General features: G+C 41.0%; 1 protein-coding gene across 2 annotated transcripts in view; it reads right to left on the bottom strand.

The window, feature by feature from the left end:
• slc18a2 (solute carrier family 18 member 2) overlaps window positions 1–26,129 on the bottom strand; it is a 31,130-nt gene extending 5,001 nt beyond the window's left edge. For both annotated transcript variants that reach the window (XM_037783003.1, XM_037783004.1), the window contains exons 1-13: window positions 25,789–26,129; window positions 23,088–23,442; window positions 19,529–19,587; window positions 19,357–19,440; window positions 13,324–13,416; window positions 11,953–12,042; window positions 11,775–11,818; window positions 10,132–10,192; window positions 8,201–8,296; window positions 6,998–7,076; window positions 4,952–5,003; window positions 4,301–4,364; window positions 4,073–4,192 (exon numbers count right to left, since the gene is read on the bottom strand). In XM_037783003.1, coding sequence (XP_037638931.1) covers window positions 4,073–4,192; window positions 4,301–4,364; window positions 4,952–5,003; window positions 6,998–7,076; window positions 8,201–8,296; window positions 10,132–10,192; window positions 11,775–11,818; window positions 11,953–12,042; window positions 13,324–13,416; window positions 19,357–19,440; window positions 19,529–19,587; window positions 23,088–23,442; window positions 25,789–25,921 — 1,330 coding nt within the window. In that variant the 5' untranslated portion in view covers window positions 25,922–26,129. The remainder of the gene's footprint in view (window positions 1–4,072; window positions 4,193–4,300; window positions 4,365–4,951; window positions 5,004–6,997; window positions 7,077–8,200; window positions 8,297–10,131; window positions 10,193–11,774; window positions 11,819–11,952; window positions 12,043–13,323; window positions 13,417–19,356; window positions 19,441–19,528; window positions 19,588–23,087; window positions 23,443–25,788) is intronic.
• Between the last annotated feature and the right edge of the window lie 295 nt (window positions 26,130–26,424).

Raw genomic sequence — 26,424 nt, 5'->3', positions numbered from 1 at the left:
GCTGTCAACTTATCACCACCTGATGGTGAGTTGGATCAGATGGTGGGGGAGACTGTCGGACAGACCTGGAAAGCCCAAACGTGTAGTACGGGTGAACTGGGAACATTTGGCTGGGGCTCTTGTCCACAAGGTCTTCAATTCAAGGATATTGAATCTGAGTGGGCCATATTCAAAACCTCCAATGTCGAAGCGGCTGCTAGGAGTTGTGGTAGGAAGGTTGTCGGTGCCTGTCGTGGAGGCAAACTAAGAACCCGCTGGTGTCCACCAGGAAAGAGGCCGTCAAGCTGAAGAAGGAGGCCTTTCGGGATTGGTTGGCTCAGAGGGTCTCTGGAAAAAAAGCAGGCGGGTACCGGTTGGGCCTGAAGGGCTGTTGCTGCAGCTGCATCCGGTGTGCCTCGCTGCTGATCCTGCTTCCACGTCTCAAGTGGTTGAGATATCCCATGTGCTCAGTCCTCGTGTTCCATTCTCTCGTTGCCACGAGCCAGCCAACTCCCTGCCCTCCTGCTTGCGTTTTTCCTCTTCGTTGGAAAATAAACTCTGTTTTATTTTTTACTTATCTGCTTAAGATATAATAAGAGTTATGCATCTTATCAATAATTGGCAATAACCCACATATTTAAGATGACAGAGAAATGCAAAATAACTGATGTAAATGAGGTTATTACACTTGTATAGCCAAAGTGAGAGCTGTGTCCATATACTCTATAGTCAAACACATTTCCAGTAGGTGTTGGCCTTCACCAGGGTTGTCCCTTGTCACTGATTCTGTTTGTGAATTTCATGGACGGTATCTCTCTCTTTGCAGATGATGTGGTTCTGTTGGCTTCATCAGACAGTGACCTTCAGCGCGCACTGGGGAGATTTACAACCGAGTGTTCGGTGCAGCGTCTGTAGTTGTGCGGGCACTGTACCGGACTGTTGTGGTGAAAAGGGAGCTGAGCCGGAAGGCAAAGCTCTCGATTTACCAGTCCATCTACGTTCCGACCCTCACCTATGGTCATGAGCTTTGGGTAGTGACCGAAAGAATGAGATCGCGGATATAAGCGGCTGAAATGAGGATCTTTGGTAGGGTGGCTGGGCTCAGCCTTAGAGATAGGGTGAGGAGCTCAGATATCCGGAGGGAGCTCAGAGTAGAGTCACTGCTCCGTGTCAAAAGGGTCAGCTGAGGTGGTTCGGCCATCTGATCGGGATGCCTCCCTTTGGAGGTTTTCCGGGCATGTCCAACTGGTAAGAGGCTCCGGGGTAGAGAGATTATATACTGTATCTCTTCTGGCCTGGGAACGCCTCGGGTTCCCCCAGGAAGAGCTTCAAGATGTTGCTCAGGAGATGGACGACTGGAATTCCCTGCTAAGTCTGCTGCCCCTGTGACCCGCTCCCGGATAAGCAGTAGACAATGGATGGATGGAATAATAAGGTTATATCAGGATAAACAAAAATGGGATAATGTCATTTTTAAATATTTTCAATTAGATAGTAGTACTTCGGGTAATATGGACGTGGGGTAATATTTTGTACAATATTTTAAAAAACAGGGTAATAGTGGGGTAATCAATAGGAAATCATCATTCCAAATATTCTGCGTCAATTTTATACTAAATATGGCAATGGATACGGCCTGGGTCTCATGGGAACTTATAGAAATATGTTAACCAATGATAGAGAATATTTGATCATAAAGGTATAAAACCATTGTTGAATGTTATGTTGTAATCCCAGCCAACATACTGTTCACCTTCTGTGTGTGTGTCTCCAACCTGACCTCAACCTTCCCATTTGCATGGCCACAGCACAACTTGATAAGTTGGACTATGGACTGAACAAGAGACCTTGTTAAAACCCAGCTGATAGTCAAATGTGCCTTACATCAGGTCGAGACATCAGAAGTAAGGTTAAGTCCGACACCAGAGGCCTGTACTACGAAGTGAGTTCAACATACCCAGGGTATCTTCTCGTTATCTGGCTTCACTAACCCTAACAAACGACATCCCGCTAAGCGGTCCTACAACGCTGGTTATCAACTCTGTAAATCAACCCAGGGTTTCTCCATCTGGATTTCAGCGCATTCACATGACCGAGGCGGTGTTTGCAGCATCTGACCAATCGCAAACATGGACAAGTCCACAGACTTGCAGACAGACAGGCAGAGCGGCACATTTTACAAAAGGAAGAGCAAACTACATTGGACAAATACAAAGAAGTTAATCACTTAATCAGACTAAAAGTAACACAGTTGAAGCTGCCAAATTAACAGATTTATTAATTTAACGGAATACTCAAAAGTCTGATATAGTCGTCTAGATATAAATACCTATTAGGAGTGCAATGGATGAATGGATTACATGTCTTTATACCCTGTGTCTAAAGTGTGGAGTGTATGACTAATTCAACCTTCTTTCAGCTGCGCCCCCCTCTCAGGCCGTGTGAAATGGACTCAAAAACAAGTAAAAAAGAAAATATATAAAAACATAACACAAAGAGGTAAACACCCACAGCATAAATCCAGCTGTCCGTCCTGCATTTGTCAGTTTAAACTGTGTTGTTTATAGCCTGGATTATGACTTAAACTTCTTCGTATGTGTGTAATATTATCATACAATCACCGCACAGAGCTCTGATTGGTCAGTAAGCGTTGCTTTTATACGAGTTGACCTCTTATCTGGAACATAACCTGCTCCGGAGCAGGTTAGCTGTTCAGCATAAGTTACCATGGCGATCTACCCCAGTAAGAAGTGATCCACCTTCGTAGGACAGAAAACCCTAAAGACTTAACCCTGAAGTTACCTCGCTAACGCCAAATCCTGCTTCGTAGTACAGACCTCAGGTGACAGGTATTATAAAAAAAAAAACAGACACTTAACTGTCTCCAACATACCAGAGGCAAATTAGGATGACTTAATTCGATTGAATACGACAAGCATGACTTCGTATACCTGACACCAATAAAAACGACACCACTGGTAAATTACGCCCAAAAGGAAGAGCCCCTTTCTCAAGGCTCCTCGAAGTTGTATATATAAGACTGTGTTTGCTGAACTTGTTTTTCAGTCTGTTCCGGATTCAGGCTCGGGTTTTGTTGTGTTACTGTCTTGATAGGACACAATAAAAACTTTGCTTCTTGCAACTCACTTGAACATCTCCAGAGAGTTATTTGAGTATCCTGCGTTGACTTTTTGACATCCTGAACATAGATTTTTGTAGAAAGTTGATCAAGGTTTTCTAGACATCATTTGGCCCAAGGCCTGAAATATTTTGCTTCGACAGTGGCTCGCATCTAACACTGCTAACAGCACGAACAGTGCAAACAACTGCAACAGTGCTGGGGGGAACCAGAGGGTGGGCGCTATGCTTCCAAGACGACTGTAAACGCTGTATGAGAGCAGTGCTGCCATTAGCTAGCCATTGGGGCACGGTCACATGCACTAACATGCACTAAAAGCACAGAAAAGCTCTGATTAAAACACACGCAGAGGGAGAGAGACTTCATTCTCTGCTCAGGTAGACATATATCTTTACATGTCTAATAGTTGTTTGCTGCCATTTTAATGCTCCGAATATCGAATTTAGCACCTTTAGGAGTTTCTGGTGAACCGTCTGGTTTTGCTGGAATTGGACCCCCGTGGCAGACTGTTTCATAACCAGTTAAAAGTTCCTCACAGTAACTTTGATGTCATGGTTACATTACTTAAACCTAGATGCCAAGTACCACAACCATTTGCAGGGAAACACATATGGTACTTTCTGAATAATAACCACGAATCAGGCATAATAACCAAAGGAACAATAACTGGAATAACATATTATATGTTAGTTTAAATTGAATAATGCTTTTCTTCTTAATTACCTGGAGATTACCTGGAAACACATATGGTAGTTTCTGTGTAAAGACTGTGTGAATTAGGGCTGAACAATGACACTAGAATTTCATTTGGACATACATCATGAGCCAAAGATTTCTGGGGATTGGACAATCTCTGTTGCTTTTTCAAATTCACTTTAGAGGTATCATGACCTGTAGTTTAATAGTCTATATTATTGCTAAGGTGTTAGCGTGGTTAACGTGGTTCCTACTTACCTAAAGCAAATCCCATGCAGAAAGCCACATCAGCAATGGCATACACACTTCCATAAACAGACACATGACGTAGGTCCACCAGGTAACCCATTATAGGCATCATAGAGGAGTCCACCATGCCTGTAACACACCAAAAAAAAAAAAAAAAGGTCTTAAACGCTCAGCGGGGTACATATATGTTAAGCAACTACAGTATGTTTAGCATAGTATCACATTTAGCAGACTTACCAATAGCAAAACCAACACCAAAGTTTGGAACAATCAGACCATAGATGTTTGTTGCAAACGGAACCTACAACAGACAGACAGAATATCAGAAAATATATTAATCTGTTTATTCAACTTTAATTTATTCCTTTGTATTACATGGTAATGTAAACAACAAACATTTTCCATTGGGGAGAGATGCTGGCAGCATTTTGATTTTAGAGTTATATTCATTGGGAGGAACTTAGACTCTGGCAGAATGAGATTTGGAGACTGATGAGATGTGGAACAGACAGAACATCTCGATGATCTGGGCAATTAGGGTGTTGTTGTTTTTTTACCATAGAAACCCTGAGAGGAAAACACTGGATCCAACCCTCTCAATGCTTTGTTGTCCATGAAAACCTTTGAGAAAATGCATGTAGTGGATCTACTGGTGTGGGTCTACAGGCTGAGGAATGTGAAATATTTTGGGACTGATGAATCTTAAAATGTATATAAGTTATTAGATATGATTGCACACCCTATAAATCTTCTTTAGAACTCAGTTGATTTTAAACAGCAACATTTCTGCTCCATTTTAACATCTTCAGTGACCCACCGGTGCCCAGATATCCCATAGGTGATATCTGAAATTCACACTAATGGTATAATTGTCTCCCTCATACTTACACATATTACACTGATTCCAACCAGCGTTATTCCGATGAGAGCACAAAGCCATCTGTGAGGGAGAGAAGACACGGTCAGTGTTATCTAATCTAAAACACTCACATGCCAATCGACCACAATAATCTCTGCTTAAAGTTAGAGAAGGATGTGAGTTTGTTTTACGTGCGTGTAACAGATCTTTATCTACATAGGTTGAATATTAAAACCTCATTATGTTTTGCTTAAAAAACATATATATTTTTAAGTAAACAGAGTTGTGTAAACTCTTCCCAACCCGATATCAACAATATATCAAAGATATGACTTAACAGCTGGGAATGTTTTACAAGTTTAGGTAACATATCTCTATAAGCAATGGGTATTTATTATTGTGGCCAGTGGTATGTAATGTAATGAAGAGGTGAGGTAATAGTTTGATGAAAAAGAAGGAAATAGGGGACACCGATGGGGTTCTAATGTAACTGGAAATCACCATCATGACTTGCCAGAAATAAGGCTGAAATTCCCCTCACCATTCCAAACATTCCCCCTTTCCTTTCAGGTAAACTTCAAATGCTGCGATTTCTTACATGGAAAGACCCATGTTATTGTCTGTGTAAGAACCACCAATTAGCACTGCACTAAGTCCTATGTTTGTGGTGGAACAATGGAAAAATGTCATATATTTTGTGATGTAGTCCTTAGTGTAATTTAAGAAAGCTGTGGGGGAAGAGCTAAAATGTGTTACATTAATTCAATTTAATTTAATTTAATTTAATTTAATTTAATTTAATTTAATTTAATTTAATTTAATTTAATTGCACACACATAAAACTGCACAAAATCCAGTCAATAGTAAAAAGTAAAAAAAGAAAAAAAGAAATGTGTATATATCTTATACAAAGGACCTCCCCCCAACCCCAGGAGAAAAAAACAATAACAAAAAATGAAGAAAGAACTAAACTAACATCATTTTAAAGAATACAACAAAAGTTAAACAACAACAAGAAGAAGCACACAAAATGAGCAGAAAAACAAACCAAATCGTGGAAAACAATCCAATAAAAACAATGAAATACATAAAAAAAACACACATCAAAAGATAATTAGACATCATTAATTAAATGTGATGATAATTTCCTTTTAAAATGTTCTAAGGATAACGAGCTCTTGATAACATGTATTTTGGTGTTCCATATTTGTAGGCCACGATATCTGAGGGAGTACTGGCCATGTTTTGTTTTGTAAAAAGGCAGGTGTGGATGATTAGTGGCCACCATTAAGTGACTTACAATTAGGTGATTGAAACCTGACCCTCCATCATACAGCATTTGGATTCAAAAAGTATGGGAACTTTATGAAATGGAGCAAATCTCATATGCATCAAGGCCCCAAAAAACAAATTTATAAAATATAATAAGTAAACTGTAATTGCTCTATTAAAGCAATAAGGTTATTTATTCAATTTCATAGTCTTTGAAACTGTTACGTGCCGTGCTGGGTTGCATGTATGTTGTGTTTTTTGTGCCCTCTACTCTGTCTTCTCAGGTGCCGCCCTCCTCTGTGAAGCAGTAGCTTTAACCTTCGGGTTGTTTTGCGCTGCACTTTTTAAGCAGTAGCTTTAATTTGAGTGTTTTATTATTGGTTACTGCCATATTTATTTAGTTGTGTACTTACCTCCCGCTTTCTGTTAGAGAGTAGTTTTCATTTGCTGTTTGTACATTTTTTTTATCATATGTTTTTGTTAATAAATTGTATGACTATTTTTCACACAATCTTGTTGCCAGTCCTCTCATTCCCAGTTTTACAAATTTATTTTGTTACTCCCTCCATCCCCTGGACCTTAAACGGAGGGGAACGTATCAGAAACTATTCACATATTATCCATCTTTCACAAGACACCTATACGTTATACATACACAACTCCCCCACACTGTATGGAACCTTTATCATCAATAAAGCCAGCCTCACAAACACTAAAAACTCATTTAGAAGAGCAGAAACAGATATCACATCCACAGAGAGAGGAAGAGAGAGAGGATAGATAAGGATAATTTCTTTCCCTACCTCCCCATCTTGTGCGCCAACGAGCCAAAGATGTAGGTTCCAATAAGGTAGGAGATGGATGCCGGTAAGAAAGCGACGCCTGAGCCACAGACAGACAACACACACAAAGAGATGAGAGACTGAAGGTGTGGGCAGGCTTTCCAAGATAAGCAGATCTCTATCAGTGCCTCATCACTGAGCTGCTGTACATCTTCCATTGTCTGTAATGAAGACTTTGTGCTTTCCACCTGCCAGCACATGACACCCTAATATCCTGTTCCCCACTCGTCCTTTTTTATCTGACCTAGACTTCATATACAACCAACTGGAGCAAACTAATAACACCAGAGGCTGCAGGAAGCCTCTGTATAGAAAATATCTAGCAGGATAAAGGAGTGGCACTTTTGCACTACGTCAAGTCACTAAGTAAAAAAATGTATGTATATATAATGTAAATGAGACATTTACTCTCAGCAACAGAGAGCCAATGAAAATGTGGATACAGGTTTTTTTAATAATTTTTTCAGAAAAGTGAAATACTTACAGTTTTCTGTCCGTATTGTAAGGTAAATATGTATGTAATAATAATAATAATAAAAGTAATAATAAGTGAATGTTGACCTGGTTTTACACAGGACGCAAACAGCGGCCCTATGTTTGTTTGATCCACTCATCCACCCCGACCTCCTCCCTACGTGGACTTCCGCGGACTGTGATTAGAAACGTATTTGTGATGTGTCAAAACACATAAACGTAATCTGGAAGAAAATATGTTTCCCTCGAAACGTGATGAACAATGCCATTTCGATGTGTGTAATTTAACAGTGTTTGCGTATATATTTACTTTATATACTTTATATTTTCTTTCTTTTTCTTTTTCGACTGATCCTCGTTTTTGTTGAAATCTGTTTGGCTCAGTTTTCATTTTCACTACGAACTTGATGAACTGTGACTAGTGTTCCAGCTCACCTCAGCAGTTTCAGAGATGTTGGTAGCGGAAGGCTATCAGGAGACATTTTACACAATCAAACAAGAGTCACTATTACTAATCAAGCCTACGCCCTTGTACCACAAAAACTGTATATTAAAATGACTGCCCCAAATTATTTGAAGGACTGTGAACATTTATTTGCCCTAAGGACAACGGACATATACTGTGTGTGCATACTGTTTGTGCATAATGTGTATTTTCTGAGTGAGTACTGAACAGAGCTTTGTAAATACCTAGCTGCCATTTCCTGGCACACATGGTCTCCATCATCCAGATCGGCAGCGTTGGCTCCAACATGGCGATGGCCATATTTCCAAAACAAATGGCACCTGGGGAGGAAAATTGAGGATAAGTGGACACAGTGTCAATTATGTTTTTTTTTTTTTTAGTTCTTTGGTGCTTATTTTTTACCCCTCCAACCTCCATCCGCCTGCACATAGACACAACACAGCTTGCTTACTTTGTTACTGTGTTGTCACAGTAATTGACGTGATGGGAAAGGCTAACTTAAACACAATTGCAATTTTCCTGCCACATAGACTTGTATTACCCGACCATATAGTGACCACATTTATTCCCTAATTCCTAGCCATGGCCCGAAACACACCTCTAAAATCTTGGGATTGTGTCTCTCTGGTGATCTAGAGTAAGACTTTAAGACAGTATTTGTTGCTATTCATGGATGTAAGCCCCTGCAGGGAGAGTTAGTCATTTTGTTCAACTGTGAAAAAACTATGCTTGTTGTCATTATTATATATCATTTGCATGATAAAACAAGATGGCACCTCAAGGCTGTTTTTCTTAGAACTCCTTTCTCTGCAGCAGTAGGGATGACATCATGGGTGGTTGAGTCAAGCCTTGCTTTGTTACAGTACGTACACTCAATTTGATTTGCTAGTTGAAGGTGCTAAATTCGATATCCACAGCATTAATAGAGCAGCACACAGAACAGCAGAACTATTGTCTATGTAACAATATAATGGAGTAATGTCTACCTGAGCAGAGAATGAAGTTTCTCTCCCTCTGTGTGTGTTGTTATCCGAGCTTCTCTGTGCTTTTAGTGCATGTGAGTGTGCCCCACAGGCAAACTCACAGCCACCACTCTGCACTGCTCTCATACAGCGGTTATAGCTGACAACGTAGTGGAAGCGTAGCACCCACCCTCCGGTTCCCCCTCAAGTAAACACTGTTATCTTAAACTTGAAAAACTTACACTGATCAGCCACAACATTAGGTCAGCGTGGGTACCCTGACCGGTCTGCGGCTATGCAGCCCCATACACAACAAACTGTGATGCACTGTGTGTTCTGACATCTTTCTATCGGAACCGGCATTAACATTTTCAGCAGTTTGAGCTACAGTAGCTCTTCTATTGGATCTGACAACACGGGCTAGCCTTCGCTCCCCACGTGCATCAATGAGCCTTGGGTTTGACCCTTTAGCTGGTTCACCAGTTTTCCTTCCTTGGACCACTTTTGGTAGGTCCTGACCACTGCAGACCGTGAACATCCCACAAGAGCTGCAGTTCTGGAGATGCTCTGACCCAGTCATCTGGCCGTCACAATGTGGCCCTTGTCAAAGTCGCTCACATCCTTACGCTTTCTCATTTTTTCTGCTTCCAACACAAAGTTCAAAGTTCGAAAATGTTCACTTGCTGTCAAATATATCCCACCCACTGCCAGGTGCCATTGTAACGAGATAATCAATGTTATTCCCTTCACCTGTCAGTGGTCTTAATGTTATGGCTGATCAGTGTAGTTGCAACTAAACTGAGCTTGAAACACAGCTGTTTAATTTCTTAAGCCAGTGCTCTTAGTTGATTTACACACACACACACAATGTACACAAACAAAACACACTATGTGCTGTCCACAGTGTTTTTTATTTCTATATACTGTAGATGATAGATGACCCTCTTTAACATGTAACACTCACTTCACAACACAATCCCAAGCCATATTCCTTCACTGGAACCAGCAAATCAATTGTTGGCTTTGTGTTTGGCTGACACGTCCAATAGACAAAAAAAAACAAGATCTGGGTCAATTTCTCTTCCTGCTCTTTTCCCACCACCACTATAAAAGGCAATATCCCACTGATGCTTCTCCTAAGTGGGGTGACATTAGGTTTCCTCACATCTACTGTGCTGCTATTATTTTCTTACCGGCTGCGATTATAATGTATGGATCCTTCATTAGTGTCAGCAGCGGGGTCCCCTTCTGACTCTGTGGAGGACAAAGACACAATAACAACATCCTATATGAAATACAAAACAAGCTTATACTGTAGCTCTCAACAAACCCACCTGTAAAAGTCTCAGGTTACAAATCTCTTATCCTTTGTATGTTTGCACATACTATTACCATTACCATTAAGACAACCTCCTCATCCCAGTGAAATATCATCTTTGAGAACTAATCTAGGGTTTGGGTGTCATAGCACTGACTGAATTCACTAATGGATAATATTTGTAACACCATTTAATGGGATAATACCATTGGATACACAAACTGTCCAAAGATTATATTATTCGTTTCCAGTGGGCAGCTATGAAAGGTTACCAAACACACCTATTTACAAAAACTATGAATAAATAATTAGAACAATAAGTCTAAGAAGAAAAATGTAAGAAGAACAGTCAGTATTCCAAAGACAGACTCAACCCTCTGTAACATTTCTAAAATCTAAGTGAAAATGTTCATGCCCTTAAAGAACTGGCATGTTATTTTGAGTACTTGTTAATTAAGATTTAAGAGGCAATTATTCATTATAACTGAGGCATTATTTCATTAAGAATTTTTTCAATTACATACGGATTGAGTTAATTTCATTTATTTTTGCGTGGTTGGAAAAAAGGCCAACCTGGCACCTCTTCCTGGCTGGGGTCATAGCCCCAGTACCGCCACAATAGTTACGTCGTTAAATAGCAAAACGGAACAAAGTGAAGCCAAAAGTTTGGATTGGCTGACGTTCCACCACGTCATTGGAGACCAGTTCAACTTTATTTGTTGCGGTCACACGCACCCCCAATCAATAAATAGAATATTAAACTCACCATTACATTACACCCCCCTCCCTGTGCATTAGCGTGCGTTGGCTCGTCCAGCCTTATAATGGCAGGGAGAACCCTGATATTCTGATATTAAATTTTTTTTAAGCTTGCGTCTCGTGAGGCCCCTGGTACTCGGGGCCGGGTGCGTCAGCCCCGGTAAGCCCGTGCATTATGGCGCCATTGGTTACAACTTATGGACTCTGTTGTCAGAAAATGTCCTCTTGTCAATGCTCATTTCCTCATACTTTTTTCAGATAACCTTCTAATTGGCTGTTGCCATATGCCTCTTGGTAGCCATAGTAAATGATATCCTTCAACTCCACAGGTCAAAGAGAAGAGCCAGTCAGTGGTCTGACAGTCCCGTTTGTTGGCCGTAATTCAGATTTTGTGTGCTTATACAGTTTTAAGTCAGTAATTTTAACTTTTGCTTAAAATGAACTGCAGAATTGAAGGTTCTATCCTGAATATAAGATTGTCCCTGAGTGTCCTTGCTGGCTCAAGATAATGTCAGGCACTGTAAATGACTGCACTAGTTTTAAGGTAAAGGTTCAATATGCAGTAAATGGAATCCATAAGCCATGGATGTTTTGTTGCATGTCATCCACTCCTCTGTTTCTCTCCACTCTTCCTGCATGTACTATCCAATTAAGAAAAGATGCCATAAAAATAGCCTTTAAAGTGTTCTGCAAATGAGATCATCTTAACAAAGTTAACATAACCTCTTGGAAATGAATTATCGAGGCAAACAAACTCACCTCTGGTTCCACCTTGGTGGGCTGAAGAACAATGAGCTGCAGAGCTGTGAAGACAGTGAATCAACTGAATGTAAGCCTTTGATATCTAAAAGAATAGATAGTATTTCAAAAGCATATGAAATTATAGGTGCCAGAGAGACTATTATTGGTTTGGATGTAAGAAACAATGTAACTGTACCTCCATCAAACAAAGCCAGGAAAGCCAGAATAAGGAAAGGAGCGGTCTTCCCAACAAACTCGTACATCACACTGCCGAATGGAGGTCCAACTGTGGAGGACACACTGGATGGTCAGTTGTGGAGGGATCAACGTTGTAAATCACTGCAGCTTTCCCCCCTAAAGAGACAGCTCCTGTTGCTACAACAACTGCATCAGGTTCGTTATGAAAAACTTGATTCAAAATGAGCTATTTGCATGGAATATATTCTAAAACCATGAAATACATGTGGGGGTAAAATTCATCCAAGTTTCCTGGACGAGCCCCTAAATTATGTTACGACCCCGAGAAAAGCTTGTTGACGAGGAAGTCGAACATAACCACACAAATCAAGAGTTGTCAAACTACATGTTCTTATTTGTGTACAAAAATGTGGGGGTAAAAATCATCCAAGTTTCATGAATTGGTCCTATTAAGCCCCAAACATTTTACTAACTTACACTTACTGGTTTAAGAATGTCAAGTTTGTATGTCTTTGGTCACAGTTTTATGGTTTCTTAAAAGGGGACAGATCATGCTCATCTGCAGGTTCATGCTTGTATTTCGGGTTTCTACTAGAACATGTTTACATGCTTTAATGTTCAAATAACACATTATTTTTCTCATACTGTCTGTCTGAATATACCTGTATTCGCCCTCTATCAGAAACGCTCCGTTTCAGCGCCTTTCAACGGCATGGCAATGGAATTGCGTTGCTAGGAAACAGCTTGGGATCCATGTTTACTTCCTGTCAGCTGATGTCATTCACATACACTGCGACAGGAAATAAACTGGAACACATTTAGAATGTTTACGTTTAAAACTGTGAAACTGTCTAAATATTGTAGATTTGTGACATCACAAATGTACAGAAATCCTGACGGCTTGTTTCAAACGCACAGTTTCTGAATACGGGCTGTGTATTTTTAACTGTGGATTGAGCATTTTGATACTTTCACAGTATTTATATATCACTTAAACCTGCTTTGTAATAATAAAAGACATGAAAACCTCCCTTTTTACAATATGGGCCCTTTCAGTTTTGTTTAGGTATATATGCAAATAGCTAGAAGCTACAGCATTTAATCAACCAATCAATTTTTTTCCTGTTCTGAACAGATGTGGACGTGTTTAGCTAAGAATCTTGCCTTGTGCAACTTTAGACAATATGTTATGGCTGTTGTTGCTGTTGTTGTTATTGTTGTTTTCAGATTAAGCACACAAACATTCATCTGTGGTATCATTTACTTGCAAAAATATATTAATACAAAATATAAATAAATATGTAATAGCTCAACAGGGGCAACTGTTGTTTAGTTTATGTGACAGAAGTATATGCATATGTATACATACCTAACACTCCCAAAGCCAGACCTCCCAGAGCGATCCCAATGGCGTGACCTCTCTCCTCATCATCTGTGTACACACTCGCAAGCATTCCCATCCCTGAAAACACAGATGAACAGATCCTGCAATACAGACCACTTGTTCATGCGGACAACCGTTACTGATACAGGGTTATACAAGAATTACTATTTGTCATTGATGATGACTTTCTTATTTCTAACGAAGTAGAATCAGTTCATTTTTACAGCAAATGACCCACATACAAGTGGCCTAAGAGGGAGCGTTCCTATTGGCTGTGCTCCGACTGGTGGGCGGTGCTTGGTTGGTGTTCATATGACATGGATGGGAGTTGGGCATATCAGTCACTGCTTCTTTTATTTATGATTACATTTGGGTTCATTTGTATTTCCCTTCTTTTTAAACCCCATCTGAGCAGTGCAGGGAGGATTGCTATAGACCCACATGTTGCCAGTTAAGTTGGCTGAGGATGCATGCTTCTATTATTTGGCATGGAGCAGGAGCAATATAGGGCTTGCATACATGTCATTTCCTTATCTTACCATCGTATTTGTTACCCTTTAGAGCTGGGTGAGACAGGCGGTCAGTGGGTGAATACTGACTGACTGACAACAAACAATAAATAAGCCATTGTTGATTATGGAACTGGCGCATTGTGACGCTAGATTGTATCATCATTGCAGGACCTCAATACACCTATTGGCATTATATAATATCCACTTACTGCTGATTACCCACACCTGCCTCCCATCAAGCTCATCACTCTGCAGTATATCAACCCTGGATCTTAACTCACTCTTCGCCAGCTCGTTGTTGCTTGTTGTTTGTCGTTCTCGGCCGCTATGTTTCATACAATCAAAATTATTTCGTCGTGCTGTTTGATTTACCTGAACTCACCCTGTTTCCTTTCGTCTCCAGGAGGATCATTACCTTCCGAGACCCCTGCCTGCCTCACCAGCTTGCTACCATAACCCCGGGCTATCGCACCAGCCAAGCTCTCACTCTCATCAGCCTGCCCAGCCCAGCCCAGCTCAGCTCAGCTCAGCTCAGCTCAGCTCAGCCCTGCCACCCTCTTCCTCCGCTGCTCCTCTTCAACCTCTCACCATCCTCATCGCCCTTGGTCCCTACAATAAATCCTTAATTTACTCTACACTCTGAGTCTGTGCCTGCATTTGGGTCCTGATCGCAACAGCCTTCCTTTTACAACACCTTGCATTTGGGCCTTTTCCAATTCCATAATCAATCCATACAAAGCTTTCAACTGAACACAAAACACAGTCTCACGGCAGATCGTGAAATAGTCACAACTTTCAACAATGCGTGATGCACGTGTCAATTTCCGCTCCAGTTTTTTCAAAATAAAACTACTCAGTTAGGCTTAGGAAAAGATCAAGTTGGTTAGGCTTAGGCAACAAAGTATATATACAGTATATATGTATATTGCTGTTAGGCTTAGGAAAAGATTGACTTGGTTAGGCTTAGGCAACAAACCTACTTAGTTAGGTTTAGGAAAAGATGGTGGTTTGGCTTAAAATAACCCTGGAAGTGCCATAACTTAAGTACGGAAGTTATGTGGCAAATAAATCAACTTGGGTTTTCGCCGCTCTTTATACTTCCCGGTTCACAATTACGTGGATTACATACAAATTGATTTTTTTGCTGTCCATCACAAAAAAATGTGAAATTCATGTCTACGTACATGAATCAATATATTCAATTTCGTGACTATTTTACAAACTGCTGTGCGACCGGGCTGGAATACTCTCTGTGGTCAGGATTAACTGAGGCTATTATAGCAAGAAGTATGCCGCTTCCTTTGATACCAAAAGTAGGAAAAAAATAGTGTATTGGATAATAGTGGAAGATAGTGTTGAATCAGTGATATTGACAATACAAGGGAGAGGTACAGGATGTCCTCAGTTTAATTCCAGAGGATATGATATAATCGATGGCAAATAGTTTCATGGTCTAGGACAGACGTTAATCCGACCTTAAGAGCCATGATAAGAACATATATATAGATATATACTACTGGAAAAACAAAGTTCGGAAACTTGTGTTTGGTCGATTATTTCTCTGTTGTTTCAATGCTAATTGGCATTGTATTTTACATTGTTGGAAAGCCTGTTTATTTACCTTCGCAATGATGTCCAACTTGTAAGGATCATGCGTTTGTGGGATGCGCAGCACTGCTGATTATGTGGGGAGCGCCCAAGAAAAATTTGCCAAAATGCTCTGCCAATAGCAAACAGTGTATTCTCCTAAGGCTACTAGGAAGCCTGCAATGACTGCCCTTCACCGTCAGACACAGACAATGGAACCTGAACATGTGGGGGAATGTCATGTTCAGTGATGAGTCCAGGTTCTGTCTGCGAAGGTTGGAAGGCAGGGTCAAAGTATGGAGACGACGCGGAGAACGCTATGCTGAATGTTGCACCGATGGAGTAACAGCTTTTGGTGGGGGCAGTGTCATGGTGTGGGGCGGCATCTCCCTCACTGGCAAAACAAGGCTTGTCATCATTGAAGGCCATCTCAATGCAGTGAGATATCGGGATGAGATTCTGCAGCCAGTGGCGATCCCATATCTCCAGAAATCTGGGACCTAACTTCGTCCTCCAAGATGACAACGCTCGCCCCCACAGAGCCAGGGTTATCACAGACTACCTCCACAATGTGGGAGTAGAGAGAATGGAACGGCCTGCCAAGAGTCCAGACCTCAACCCAATTCGACACTTGTGGGATCAGCTTGGGCGTGCTGTACATGTTAGAGTGACCAACACAACCACACTGGCTGACCTGCAACCAATCCTGGTTGAGGAATGGAACGCCGTCCCACAGCAACGTGTGACCAGGTTGGTGACCAGCATGAGGAGGAGGTGCCAGGCTGTTGTGGCTGCATATGGATCTTTCACCCGCTACTGAGGCTCCTGACGGTGTATTAAATGAATAAAGTGTAAAATTGCCAATATGTCTTGTTTGTTCCTTGTTACTGATAGAGAGTTCAATCATCCACCAAACAACTCAAAACAAGAGTCAATACCAACATGAGAATACACTGTTTACCATTGACGGAGCAATATCTCTTGGGCGCTACCCACATAATCAACTGTGCTGCTCATCCCACAAATGCATGATCCTTACAAGTTGGACATCATTGCGAAGGTAAATAAACAGGCTTTCCAACAATGTAAAATACAATGCCAATTAGCATTGTAACAACAGAGAAATAATCGACCAAACAGAAGTTTCCGAACTTTGTTTTTCCAGTTTATATATATATAGAGATATATATATCTCTATATATATATATAGAGAGAGATATATACTATAAAGTATGACTGGTGTTTTCTATCAGTGTGGGGAAGCTGAATAACAGATACTCTGTATAATGCAATACAATCCAACAGGACCTCAAACAACATCTTCCAAAATGATCACTTTACTGAACAAACGTTAGCCTAGTGTATTTGTTTTATTTCATACCTAACATACTAAAGACAAATATTGATATTTCTTTTTTACTATGGAAGGTATCTGACTAATTCAACACTGCCTTAGAATAAAAAAAATTTAAAAAACGCAGTACCCGCTCCGCGACAGTGACAATGTCATTCTGTGTTGAACACAAGGGGGGAGGATACAGATGTAAGGTTCACAAGCCTGCCTACGGAAACACACCTCAATATAAAAGGTCACACAATTATGCATGGACAGGGCTTACACACAAGCAGCAGGCAGGTTTGTGCATTTCAGCCTCAGATTCTGAGATCAAACTCACGCTGCCGGTTACCAACACCTCGACTAATGAAGCAACCGTATTTGTTGTGTTCTATGAATGAGCATTGCCGCAGCGACCGTGGTGTTCAACAACAGAGAGACTCTCCCCCTCCCCCCTGCAATAATACAGAGTAAGCTAATTTAGTATTTCCTTCAGTCCTACCACACCAACAGTATTTAGGTTTTGGAGTGGTGCTTCACTGTTATCCTACAGACAAAAGTCTGCTAACGTTGAAGTCCTGTGTGACAGAGACAAAAACACCATTAAAGGGACTGTATGTAATTTTTTAAACGTATTTAAGTTTTTTTATTGCCAGTGTGTGAATAGGTTGTAACCTAACCTAAAAAATGAGGTCCGCGACTTTCTGGGTTTCCTCTATCAGCCTGTAGACTGCTATTAATGTGAAGAATGCGGCACATTTTTTCCGGGAAAATCTAGATCTGGATGTGACATGCACGTTTGTGAGTGCCTTTATTTTCAGGTCCACTACAGGGCTAACAGCGTGCAACCATAGCATGTAAACAGTTCGGTTACAAATGGAGTCAGCTAACGCCAACAAACGACCAGCCCCCACCACAACTCAGTCTCCAACACAAACTCCAGCAAAGTCATATCTAGTGAAGCCCGTCTTGCAAAACAGTTATGTGACCGACGTCGGTGGGGAAACTAGGATCAACATCAGCCGGGCCTTCGATTCATGGAGGGACCTTCATTTGGTTTTGGGTATCAAAACGGACCCCGAACTGTTTAAAATTCCTATTGGACAGGTAAGCCAACATTACTGCCAAACGTGAATTATATAGTGATATTGTGGTTTTACCCGTCAATCACATTCAGTCTCCTGTGTCGCCTCACTGTTTCGATCAATGCTCGCTCACGTCTACGTAGTGCGAGCAACAGGACGCTGACTGGTGTCAACATAATGGCCACAGGTGTCACTGTTGATTCTTACATAGAGCCCCTTCAAAAGAGCTGCTTTTGTAGCATCAAAGAAAGCAACTTGCCGTCCCTCCTGGGAACTCGACACTGTTTCCATTGGATGACAGGACTGGGTCTCCACCTCTTGTCTAGCCTGGCAACATCTAGGCTACAAACAACCCATAATGCAGCACTAATACCAGTAACACCAAGAGCCAATAAGACTGACTGGATCAAGGTCTGAAATTAGCACCCGCCAAATGCAAGTAAATTGTTGGCAGTGGCGGGTGAAATCATCAGGACACCCGCCACTTTGGCAGGCAGGGAAACCGCTAGTGATGGGAGTAGAGAACGGGTTCCTAGTTGTCCGCTTTCTTGGCATCTCATGCCTCCGTGTCTATCGATTCCTCTTATTGATGCTTTCAGACAGTTACGCATGCACAATGATGCATACACACGCTGTTTCATGTTTCAGTTTGTTTTGGACCGGAGACACGGCGGAGAGAAAAAAAAGCGCTCAACAGCATGGTGCTACTAAACCTGAGGGGACGCACCCTATTTTTTCCCTGATAAACAACAAATCTGTGTTGAAATCAGCAGGGGTAGAGTTAGTAACTTTAGCTGTAAGCAGCCGGTGGGCAGCACAGTCCTGCTTGGCTAAATAACGGAGCTACTAACGTTAACGGAGGTGCCATTAAGTTATTATTATGAGGTGTTCAAAGTCTGCTCAGGAAAAATGACTATTGGGTGAAGGTAAATTACAACGTTATCATGATGTGTTCAAATGTAATCTCGTAAAATTACTTTTTTGTCAAGAAACTTGAATAAATCCAGTTGTTAGAAGGAGATGTTTTCACAGTAATATAAAATAAATATTAGTGAGAGAATTATGACCTGTTTAACTTCCTAAAACTAGCTCTAAGCAGCTTGCCAAGATTTTTTTAATCGAAGCAAATATTTAAATAATCATAATCATTTGAATTGTGTGTTTTTATGCAAACAACCACTATAGATGACGATAACAAAGTAAAGTACAGAACTGTGTACAGTACCCTCCCTGCCCCAGAAGCTACTGTGTAATTTGAACACTGTAATTTACCATGCATGTCATTTTTGTGTAAAATATATGGAACATTGAATGACATCAGATTTAAAATGGTATTCCTTCATTTAGCGCAGAGATTTCAAAAGTGGCAAATACAATTTCTGAGTGGCAGACAAAAAAAAATACTTGTCTGCCACAGTGGCAGGAAGTGAAAAAAATTAATTTCAGAACCTGGACTGGATATAAGCATTACACGGGAATAGAGAGAAGGAGATCTTACCAGCCACAGATGAGCAGGAGGAGCCCACACCTTGCATCGATCTGGCCAGAAACAGCAGAGCGTAGCTCGATGAGAAGGCAAACACTTGACAGGAATATAGAGAAAGAAACATCAGGCACGGTGCGAGCATTCAAATGTTCTGATCATGACGAAAACTTTGGATGGAACTTACTGATAGTAGAGACGAACATGATACAGAAGCCAGCGAATATGGGAAGTTGGTATCCTATTCTGAAGGGACAAAGAGAAAAAAGACAGACCGCATTTGTACAGTAAGCATATATTTAGTTTGAGATTTCTACACAGATACAGATGAAATAAATGTTTCAAAGTTGACATTCCTTCTTTTCAGCATATTATTATTAAGCAGTGATACCTAAAAAAAATCAATGTGAGAAGTTGTGGAGGACTGCTGGTTAGGTTGATAATGCTGTACATATGCATAAGAATAATGAGTGAAATCCGTTGTCAGTTTGAAGACACTGTTGCTATGGTCAACCAGGACAGGTATGAAGGATGTAGATTGTCTCCAACTGTGTATGAAGTGTCAAAACGTATCACAAGCATGTAGTAATACCAAATCATTACCTGAAAGCCCAAATGATAAAAAATAAAAATAAACTGCATAGCAAATACATGTCTCATTGTAGAAATTCTGTATTTGCATGACACGTTCTTGCCAGTTACAACTGTTAGCCTGACATTTTAACCAGAGGAGGATGACAACATGTTCTTTCATTAAAATGGTAAAAGCTGCCACGCACGTCAGAGCTGTTGTATTCCCCCGTAGATACCTGACATGCTTGACTTGCCTTGCATTGTCCTCTGTCAGGAAGGGAAGGTGACTAACAACCGGTAATGTTCCTTGCCTCAATTACAGCATATCTGAGTGCTCATCTGAGACACTAAATATTGCTTTTGAGGTGAGTGCCTGTAATGTTGGAAGCATCCACGCTTCTCCCCTCTCCCCTATAAACATTTAGCTCACGTTCTGCTCAAATCTTCCAACTGGTGGCTTTTAATCTTCAGAATTCTTTTGGGCCCCACGTTATAACGTTAAGTTTTCCTCCAAGAAATTAATCAACTAAACTAAATTAAGCGCATTTAAAAAAAAAAAAAGAGAGACAACTAAGAGAACATGTTAGGCAGCCAGTGAGCTCCTTCATACACAATAAAGGTTTTTATTACAGCGATATAACAAAATAAATCATCACAGTGTCTCTAAATATTTCATAAAACCTGCCTTAATGTGCCGTGTGCTGCCGACCCAACCCAGCAGAATCGCAAAATAGACCCGTATCAAGTGGAAACGTTCAGTGTATCATGGCGTCCAAATGCTGTTTCTTTAATGTCAGCTAAAAGAATCAGCTTTATAATGTACTGTTGAACCTACAATGCCCTTCTATGACGGCAGCAAGTCAAGTCAATTTTATTTATATAGCACCAAAATCACAACAGAAGTTATGTCATGACACTTCTAATATAGAGCTGGCTGCAACACCGGTCATTCATTAAAGCAGCATTATTATTTATAATTTTTTTGGAGGCAACAAACTAAGCCTTAAATGTAACATCTGACATATTAATATAAAGTTATTATGACTAATGTGTTAGCAAACAATAACCAATTTACACATCCTGCAGCCACATTCATTTGAAGTCGTGTTTCTGGTCACTTAACAAAAGAAAGTCATTTTAGCTCTGTTTTGGTCTCAATAACAAATTGTATTTATTAGGGCCTGTCTTGGTGTGATCATGAGAATAGATTTTTTTCCTTAATGGCGTTCGAGGCTCTAAGACAAGTATATTTTGGAAGGTGTTTCGCTGATTGGCATGTGTCACAGCCTATCACGCTCAGTAACTCATCCAGCTATCCATGCATGAAAACAGACAAATGCACATGCACACACATGCAAGCACACGTAATCAGGAATTGCGCTGTATTTGGTTCTGTTGGATGTGATCTGTTGAAGCTGACATGACATTAAACCAACATGTTTACCACATGTAGCGTTTGGTGTTCCTATACAGCTCGAGAAGGGAGTCTTTGTGCTGGGTGTTGAATTAGATAAGACCATAGATGTTGTCCTGTGTTGATCTCTGGCTTGCTTTCCAAAACACTAAGACAAATCTGAACCACAATTTTGGCCCGGGGCTAGCTGAAAGGAAGCCTGTTTGTACCCTTGCTCTGTCTTTTGTCATTCTGCTTTAAATGGAATCATTTCCTCTCTCCCAAGTCAGAATTCTACGCAGGAAACTGTGGCAACATATTTTATCCCTGACATTTGCAAACCAGTTAATCAAGTAATCAAGAAAATAATCAGTGGATTCATAGATGATAACAAAATAATTGTCTATTGCAGCTGTAATGGTATGTCTGAGAAATCTGCTGGGCGTTTACATCACAATTCAGTGTTGTGTCAAACATTATACATCCTAAAAAATTGGTTTAACCCAGTGATCTATCTTCATGTTGTCTGTGACTTCATGATTGAGAATGTAAACTGGATTAAAGCTGCAAGCAGCGTTGAACGAGCCCTTTGCGCCCGTCAGGGGTACCCGCTGCCGTGCATTTCCATGAAAGTCGGACGCTGCACGCAACAGTTAGAGGGTATTTTCTGCGTTTGGCGCATGGCACTAAAGACTCTTATAAAACATGTCAAGTTTGGTGCAGATTGGACAGTGTACAGTCAATTTACAACAGCTTCCTGTTTCCTGTAGGTGGCGCTATCACTATCACTCATAATGGCACGTATATGTCTTCAGGCCTGGACTCTTATCCAGCTTGTGAAATTTGGGGCATATTGGACTACGTAAAGTCAAGTTACAAGAGCCTCCTTTGTCACGTCGAAACATCGAAATTTGCCGCGCCGCCACAAAAACGCCGTTTCGCGAAAAACACAAAAGCTTCACAGATTTGCATCGTGAAGGTGTTGAGATTCTGCTGCCCGACTTTGAGATGGATCTCTTGAATCCTCTAGGAGGAGTATCGTAAAGTTCCATACCTGTAAAGTGGTAAAATGAGGCGTCTTCTCACATGACCTGTGACATCACCGTTCGAGCGATCAAAAATTCCTTAAAAATGTAACGTCACATTAGTTTGAGGGTTATACCACCCGAATTTGACGCGAATCCGATAAATTCTCTAGGTAAAAGTATGCATAAAATACATGAAAAACGCACAAGATGGCCAACCTCCGGGTGGGCGGAGCTAATGAAAACCAATGAGAAATATGTCTGAAATAATGAGCAGGATGTGCCTACCAAATTTCATGAATATAGGATCAACTTTGTCCAAACTATGGAGCACGCTGGCGCCCAAGCCCAATCACTACAGAACTTTTCAATTTTCGCCAGTTCTGATGCCTATTCTAATTTTTGGTGAGTTTTTGTGCATCCTAAGTGCCTCAAAATTACGATCTCGCAGCGGAAAGAATTATCTTTAGAAAAACAATAGGTTTCCTCGCACTTTTGTGCTCGAGCCCTATTTATAAACTAGATTAAGTGGCATCTTGTGGTTTAAGATAAGAATCACAAAGATTTCTGTACGTTATGTGACGATTGCTTCTACTCATCATTCTCTGACACAAATTTCCCAGCTGCTGTTGCAAAGGTTACAATAATGTTCCAGGTTGCCTGCAAAAACCCCAGCTAAACCCCCCCACCCCCCACCCCACCCCCCACCCCGCCCCATGGGTAAATAATGGATCCACAGAGAGACAAAAAGCTACCTGTTTGTGAGCGGCCCTATGAAGGGGTTGGTAATCAGCTGTACGGTGGCCTTGGAGGCGAACAGCAGTCCCACTTTGACATTCTCATTGAGCAGCTTGCTGGTCGACCCGGGACATTCGGAGGAGTTTGCCGGCAGCTCCGCAGCGGGGGGCGTAGGGACCGGCTCAGTAGACCTGGCTGTGGCGGTGGTGGTGGTGGTGGTGGCGTTGGAGCCCGAAGACCTCACGGTGTTGTCGTATAAGGACACAATGCTGTGGAAGGCTGCCGGAGGACTCGGCTGCGACAGGGTGTTGTTCTGCAGCACCGCGTCTGTTGGCTCATCCAGGTTGTACAGGTAGCTGGGGATGATGGGAACTAGCGGGGCAGAAAGAGGCGAGGGGGAGACGAATGCAATGAAATACGACAAAACTGCTGCCACAAAAAAAGATTACATCTAGATTATTTCCTTTTGATGGAATGGTGTAGCCAGTGGCGTCATTAGGGCTGATCATTCAGTGCTTCAGCCCAGAATATATCTATGTAAGGCCATCACGGGGCGCCCCCCCCAAAACCCCCGGCATTCATTTATGTAGGAGGAACTAATATAGCAGCGCACATGACGAGATGCAGACAGGCAGTAATACGCTCATGAGCTGGAAGCAGCAGTGATCTGGTGAGACACAACAGGTCAAGAAAGAGCAGCTGCTATTGAAAAACAATCTAACTTTTTGGGATTATTCGCTAAATGTGAACAAAAAATTGTGTGTATTAAACAATTTATGAAACTACCGTATATCCATGTCCAAAAAAATGATTAGACCGTGTTCCAGAAACTGGTTCTGTTTCCTCCCATGACAGACGGTGAATAACAAACACATCCATTTAATCAGTGGAAAGCTGACTTTTTCACAAAGGCACATTGTGTTCACATTCTTTCTTCTTCCTCCTCAAGATAGCATGGGAGCATGGGAGCATGGGAGCATGGTACACTTAATAAAACAATAAGTGATGCCACACCCTTTAAATAAATGTTTGATGTGCTATAGTCTTCTCATAGACTGACAAACCTATCAATCAACACCTCTTTATAATAGGATTTTATTGGTTATTAATACAACACGTATAGCCTTAAGAGATTATAAAGTAATAGCCAGAATGTCGGCATTGACAGTAAAAAATTAAATTGACATAGTAAAAAAAAATATATATATATATATATATATATATATATATATATACATGGGAAACCTATAACTATACATTATTTTTTACATTTTGTGTGTGAGAGAAAGACCGAAAGAATAAAAATCCTGAAATCATTATGTTGAATTTGTCACTGTCATCCATATATCCAAATAATATGAACGATTGTGACACTGGACATGATATACGATCTACAATATTGATTGTAAAGTAACAAGGGTTAGAGGCTGCAAGTAATTTTCAAAGATTAAATGCAACCAATAATTGTGCATCAAGTGCCTCCAGTTCAGCTTCATACTAGTGATCGACTTTATTTGGTCTAAATTCAGGATCTATAAGCAACAGCTGGAGGGACGTGTATAATAGAGATGTTGTTAGTGGTGAATGGGTGAATGTCTTGTCTGGACTATGTGATCCAGCAAAGACTTACTTTGCCTTTAGCAGATGTTAACACAACATGACGACATTTTGTGAGAGACTGTGAGAAAACAACGGTGACCTGTTGATGCTGGTCTCAGTCATCAAGTCTTCTTACCCTATAAAACTGAGCCCATCCATTTCTACCTTTAAATGATTTTAGTTCCTCGTTAATAATGATATGTCTTAAAGGAATAATCAATGCAAATGATGCTGTGTTTTCAGGGGTAAATTAGGAACTCATTAAAGGTATTGAAAGGATTGTGTGTGTGGAAATGATGATTGAAAAATAACAGAATGACTATCAATAGGCGCTTACTGTAATAGCCTCAGGTCTATTGTTACTCTATCATTCTGCTCAGGTGGACATACACAGTTGACTTAAGAGAGAGTACATTCGCACCTTATCTTCAGATACATTATTTCTTGTAATTTATCAACTACACCACTGACACATGTGCAATATGTGCTCTTATTAATGTGCAATAACTTTGACCGTATTGTAATTGTATTGTCTATATTGTATCAATGGGTCAACAATTCTAGTTATATATATATATTTACTTATTTTTATTAAGTATTTTAGGTTAAGCTTGTATTGAACAAAGGTTTTTTTTATCTTATCTTTTATACTGTCTGTTATGTGTGATTGTATCCATCAGGACTGCTTCAAATGTCGCTGTCCTCTGTGTAGTGACAATAAAGGAATCTTGAATATGTGTGAGCGTCAGATGAGAGGTTAACATGTGAACTGAGCTCATTCTAATAGAGAACAACGTCCAGCGGATATTATTAGAATATTAGAAAGCTAAATCTAATAAAAAATAAATAAATAAAAAAAACATATTCCAGTTTAGTGACCTGTCACTTGTAAGTTACTATATTTTAGACATATCATTTTTATATGTGAACAGTTTTACTCAATGTGGCATTTAGTCACATCAGAGAGCTTTGATCTCTGAGGATAGAATCGAAAGGCAACTGATGGGCATATTTGGACAGAACTGGACACAGAACTGGACTACCTGTTGTGCTATAGATAAATAAATAAATAAATAAGACAACTTTGCAGAGGTGTGAGAGGTGAGAAAGGCAACCTACCAACTACAGTCAGCAGCATGTTATCCAGCAGCAGAGCGACGAACACAATGACCAGACTCAGTTTCCTGGACTGTCTCTCTTCTCGGAGCCATTTGATGACATTTAACTGCCGGAGCGCATCTAATGTCCCCATGGTGTTAGTCCCCGAACCGGAGCCGCAGCAGCAGCAGCAGCAGGACGGATCACAGGTCCTGGAGAGACACACAAGTGGCAGTGATGGATGGGTTCAGTAACTTTAAAAACACCTTCCCCAGCAGTCAGTCAGTCTGTCTGTATGGAGCAGGATGAACCAGAGCGCTCAGAGCTCAGCATGTGTTCTCCAGAGCGCTGCGGCGGAGGAGTCTTACCGGAGGATGCTCAGGGGCCAACAGCAGCGGGAGGAGGAGGAGGAGGAGGAGGAGGAGAGGAGGAGAGGCGAGAGGAGGAGAGGCGGGCTTTCTACTGACTGACTGGACCCGCTGCTGACGTCATCCAACCTTTATGTAGGTTCCCTGTAGACCTGCCTTCAAACACGGGGGCCTGTCCTACTAACAGAGGTCAACAGCTATCCTCTCTTTATCTGGCTTCACTAACACTAACAACAACCGCGCTGCTTATGAGCGCTCACATGGCCTACAGGGGGCGCTGTTTGCAGCA

This window comes from Sebastes umbrosus, chromosome 10 (genome assembly GCF_015220745.1).
Source record: "Sebastes umbrosus isolate fSebUmb1 chromosome 10, fSebUmb1.pri, whole genome shotgun sequence".
Lineage (NCBI taxonomy): Eukaryota > Metazoa > Chordata > Actinopteri > Perciformes > Sebastidae > Sebastes > Sebastes umbrosus.
The sequence above is the reverse complement of the archived record's forward strand: the minus strand, read 5'-3'. Positions and strand labels throughout refer to the sequence as shown.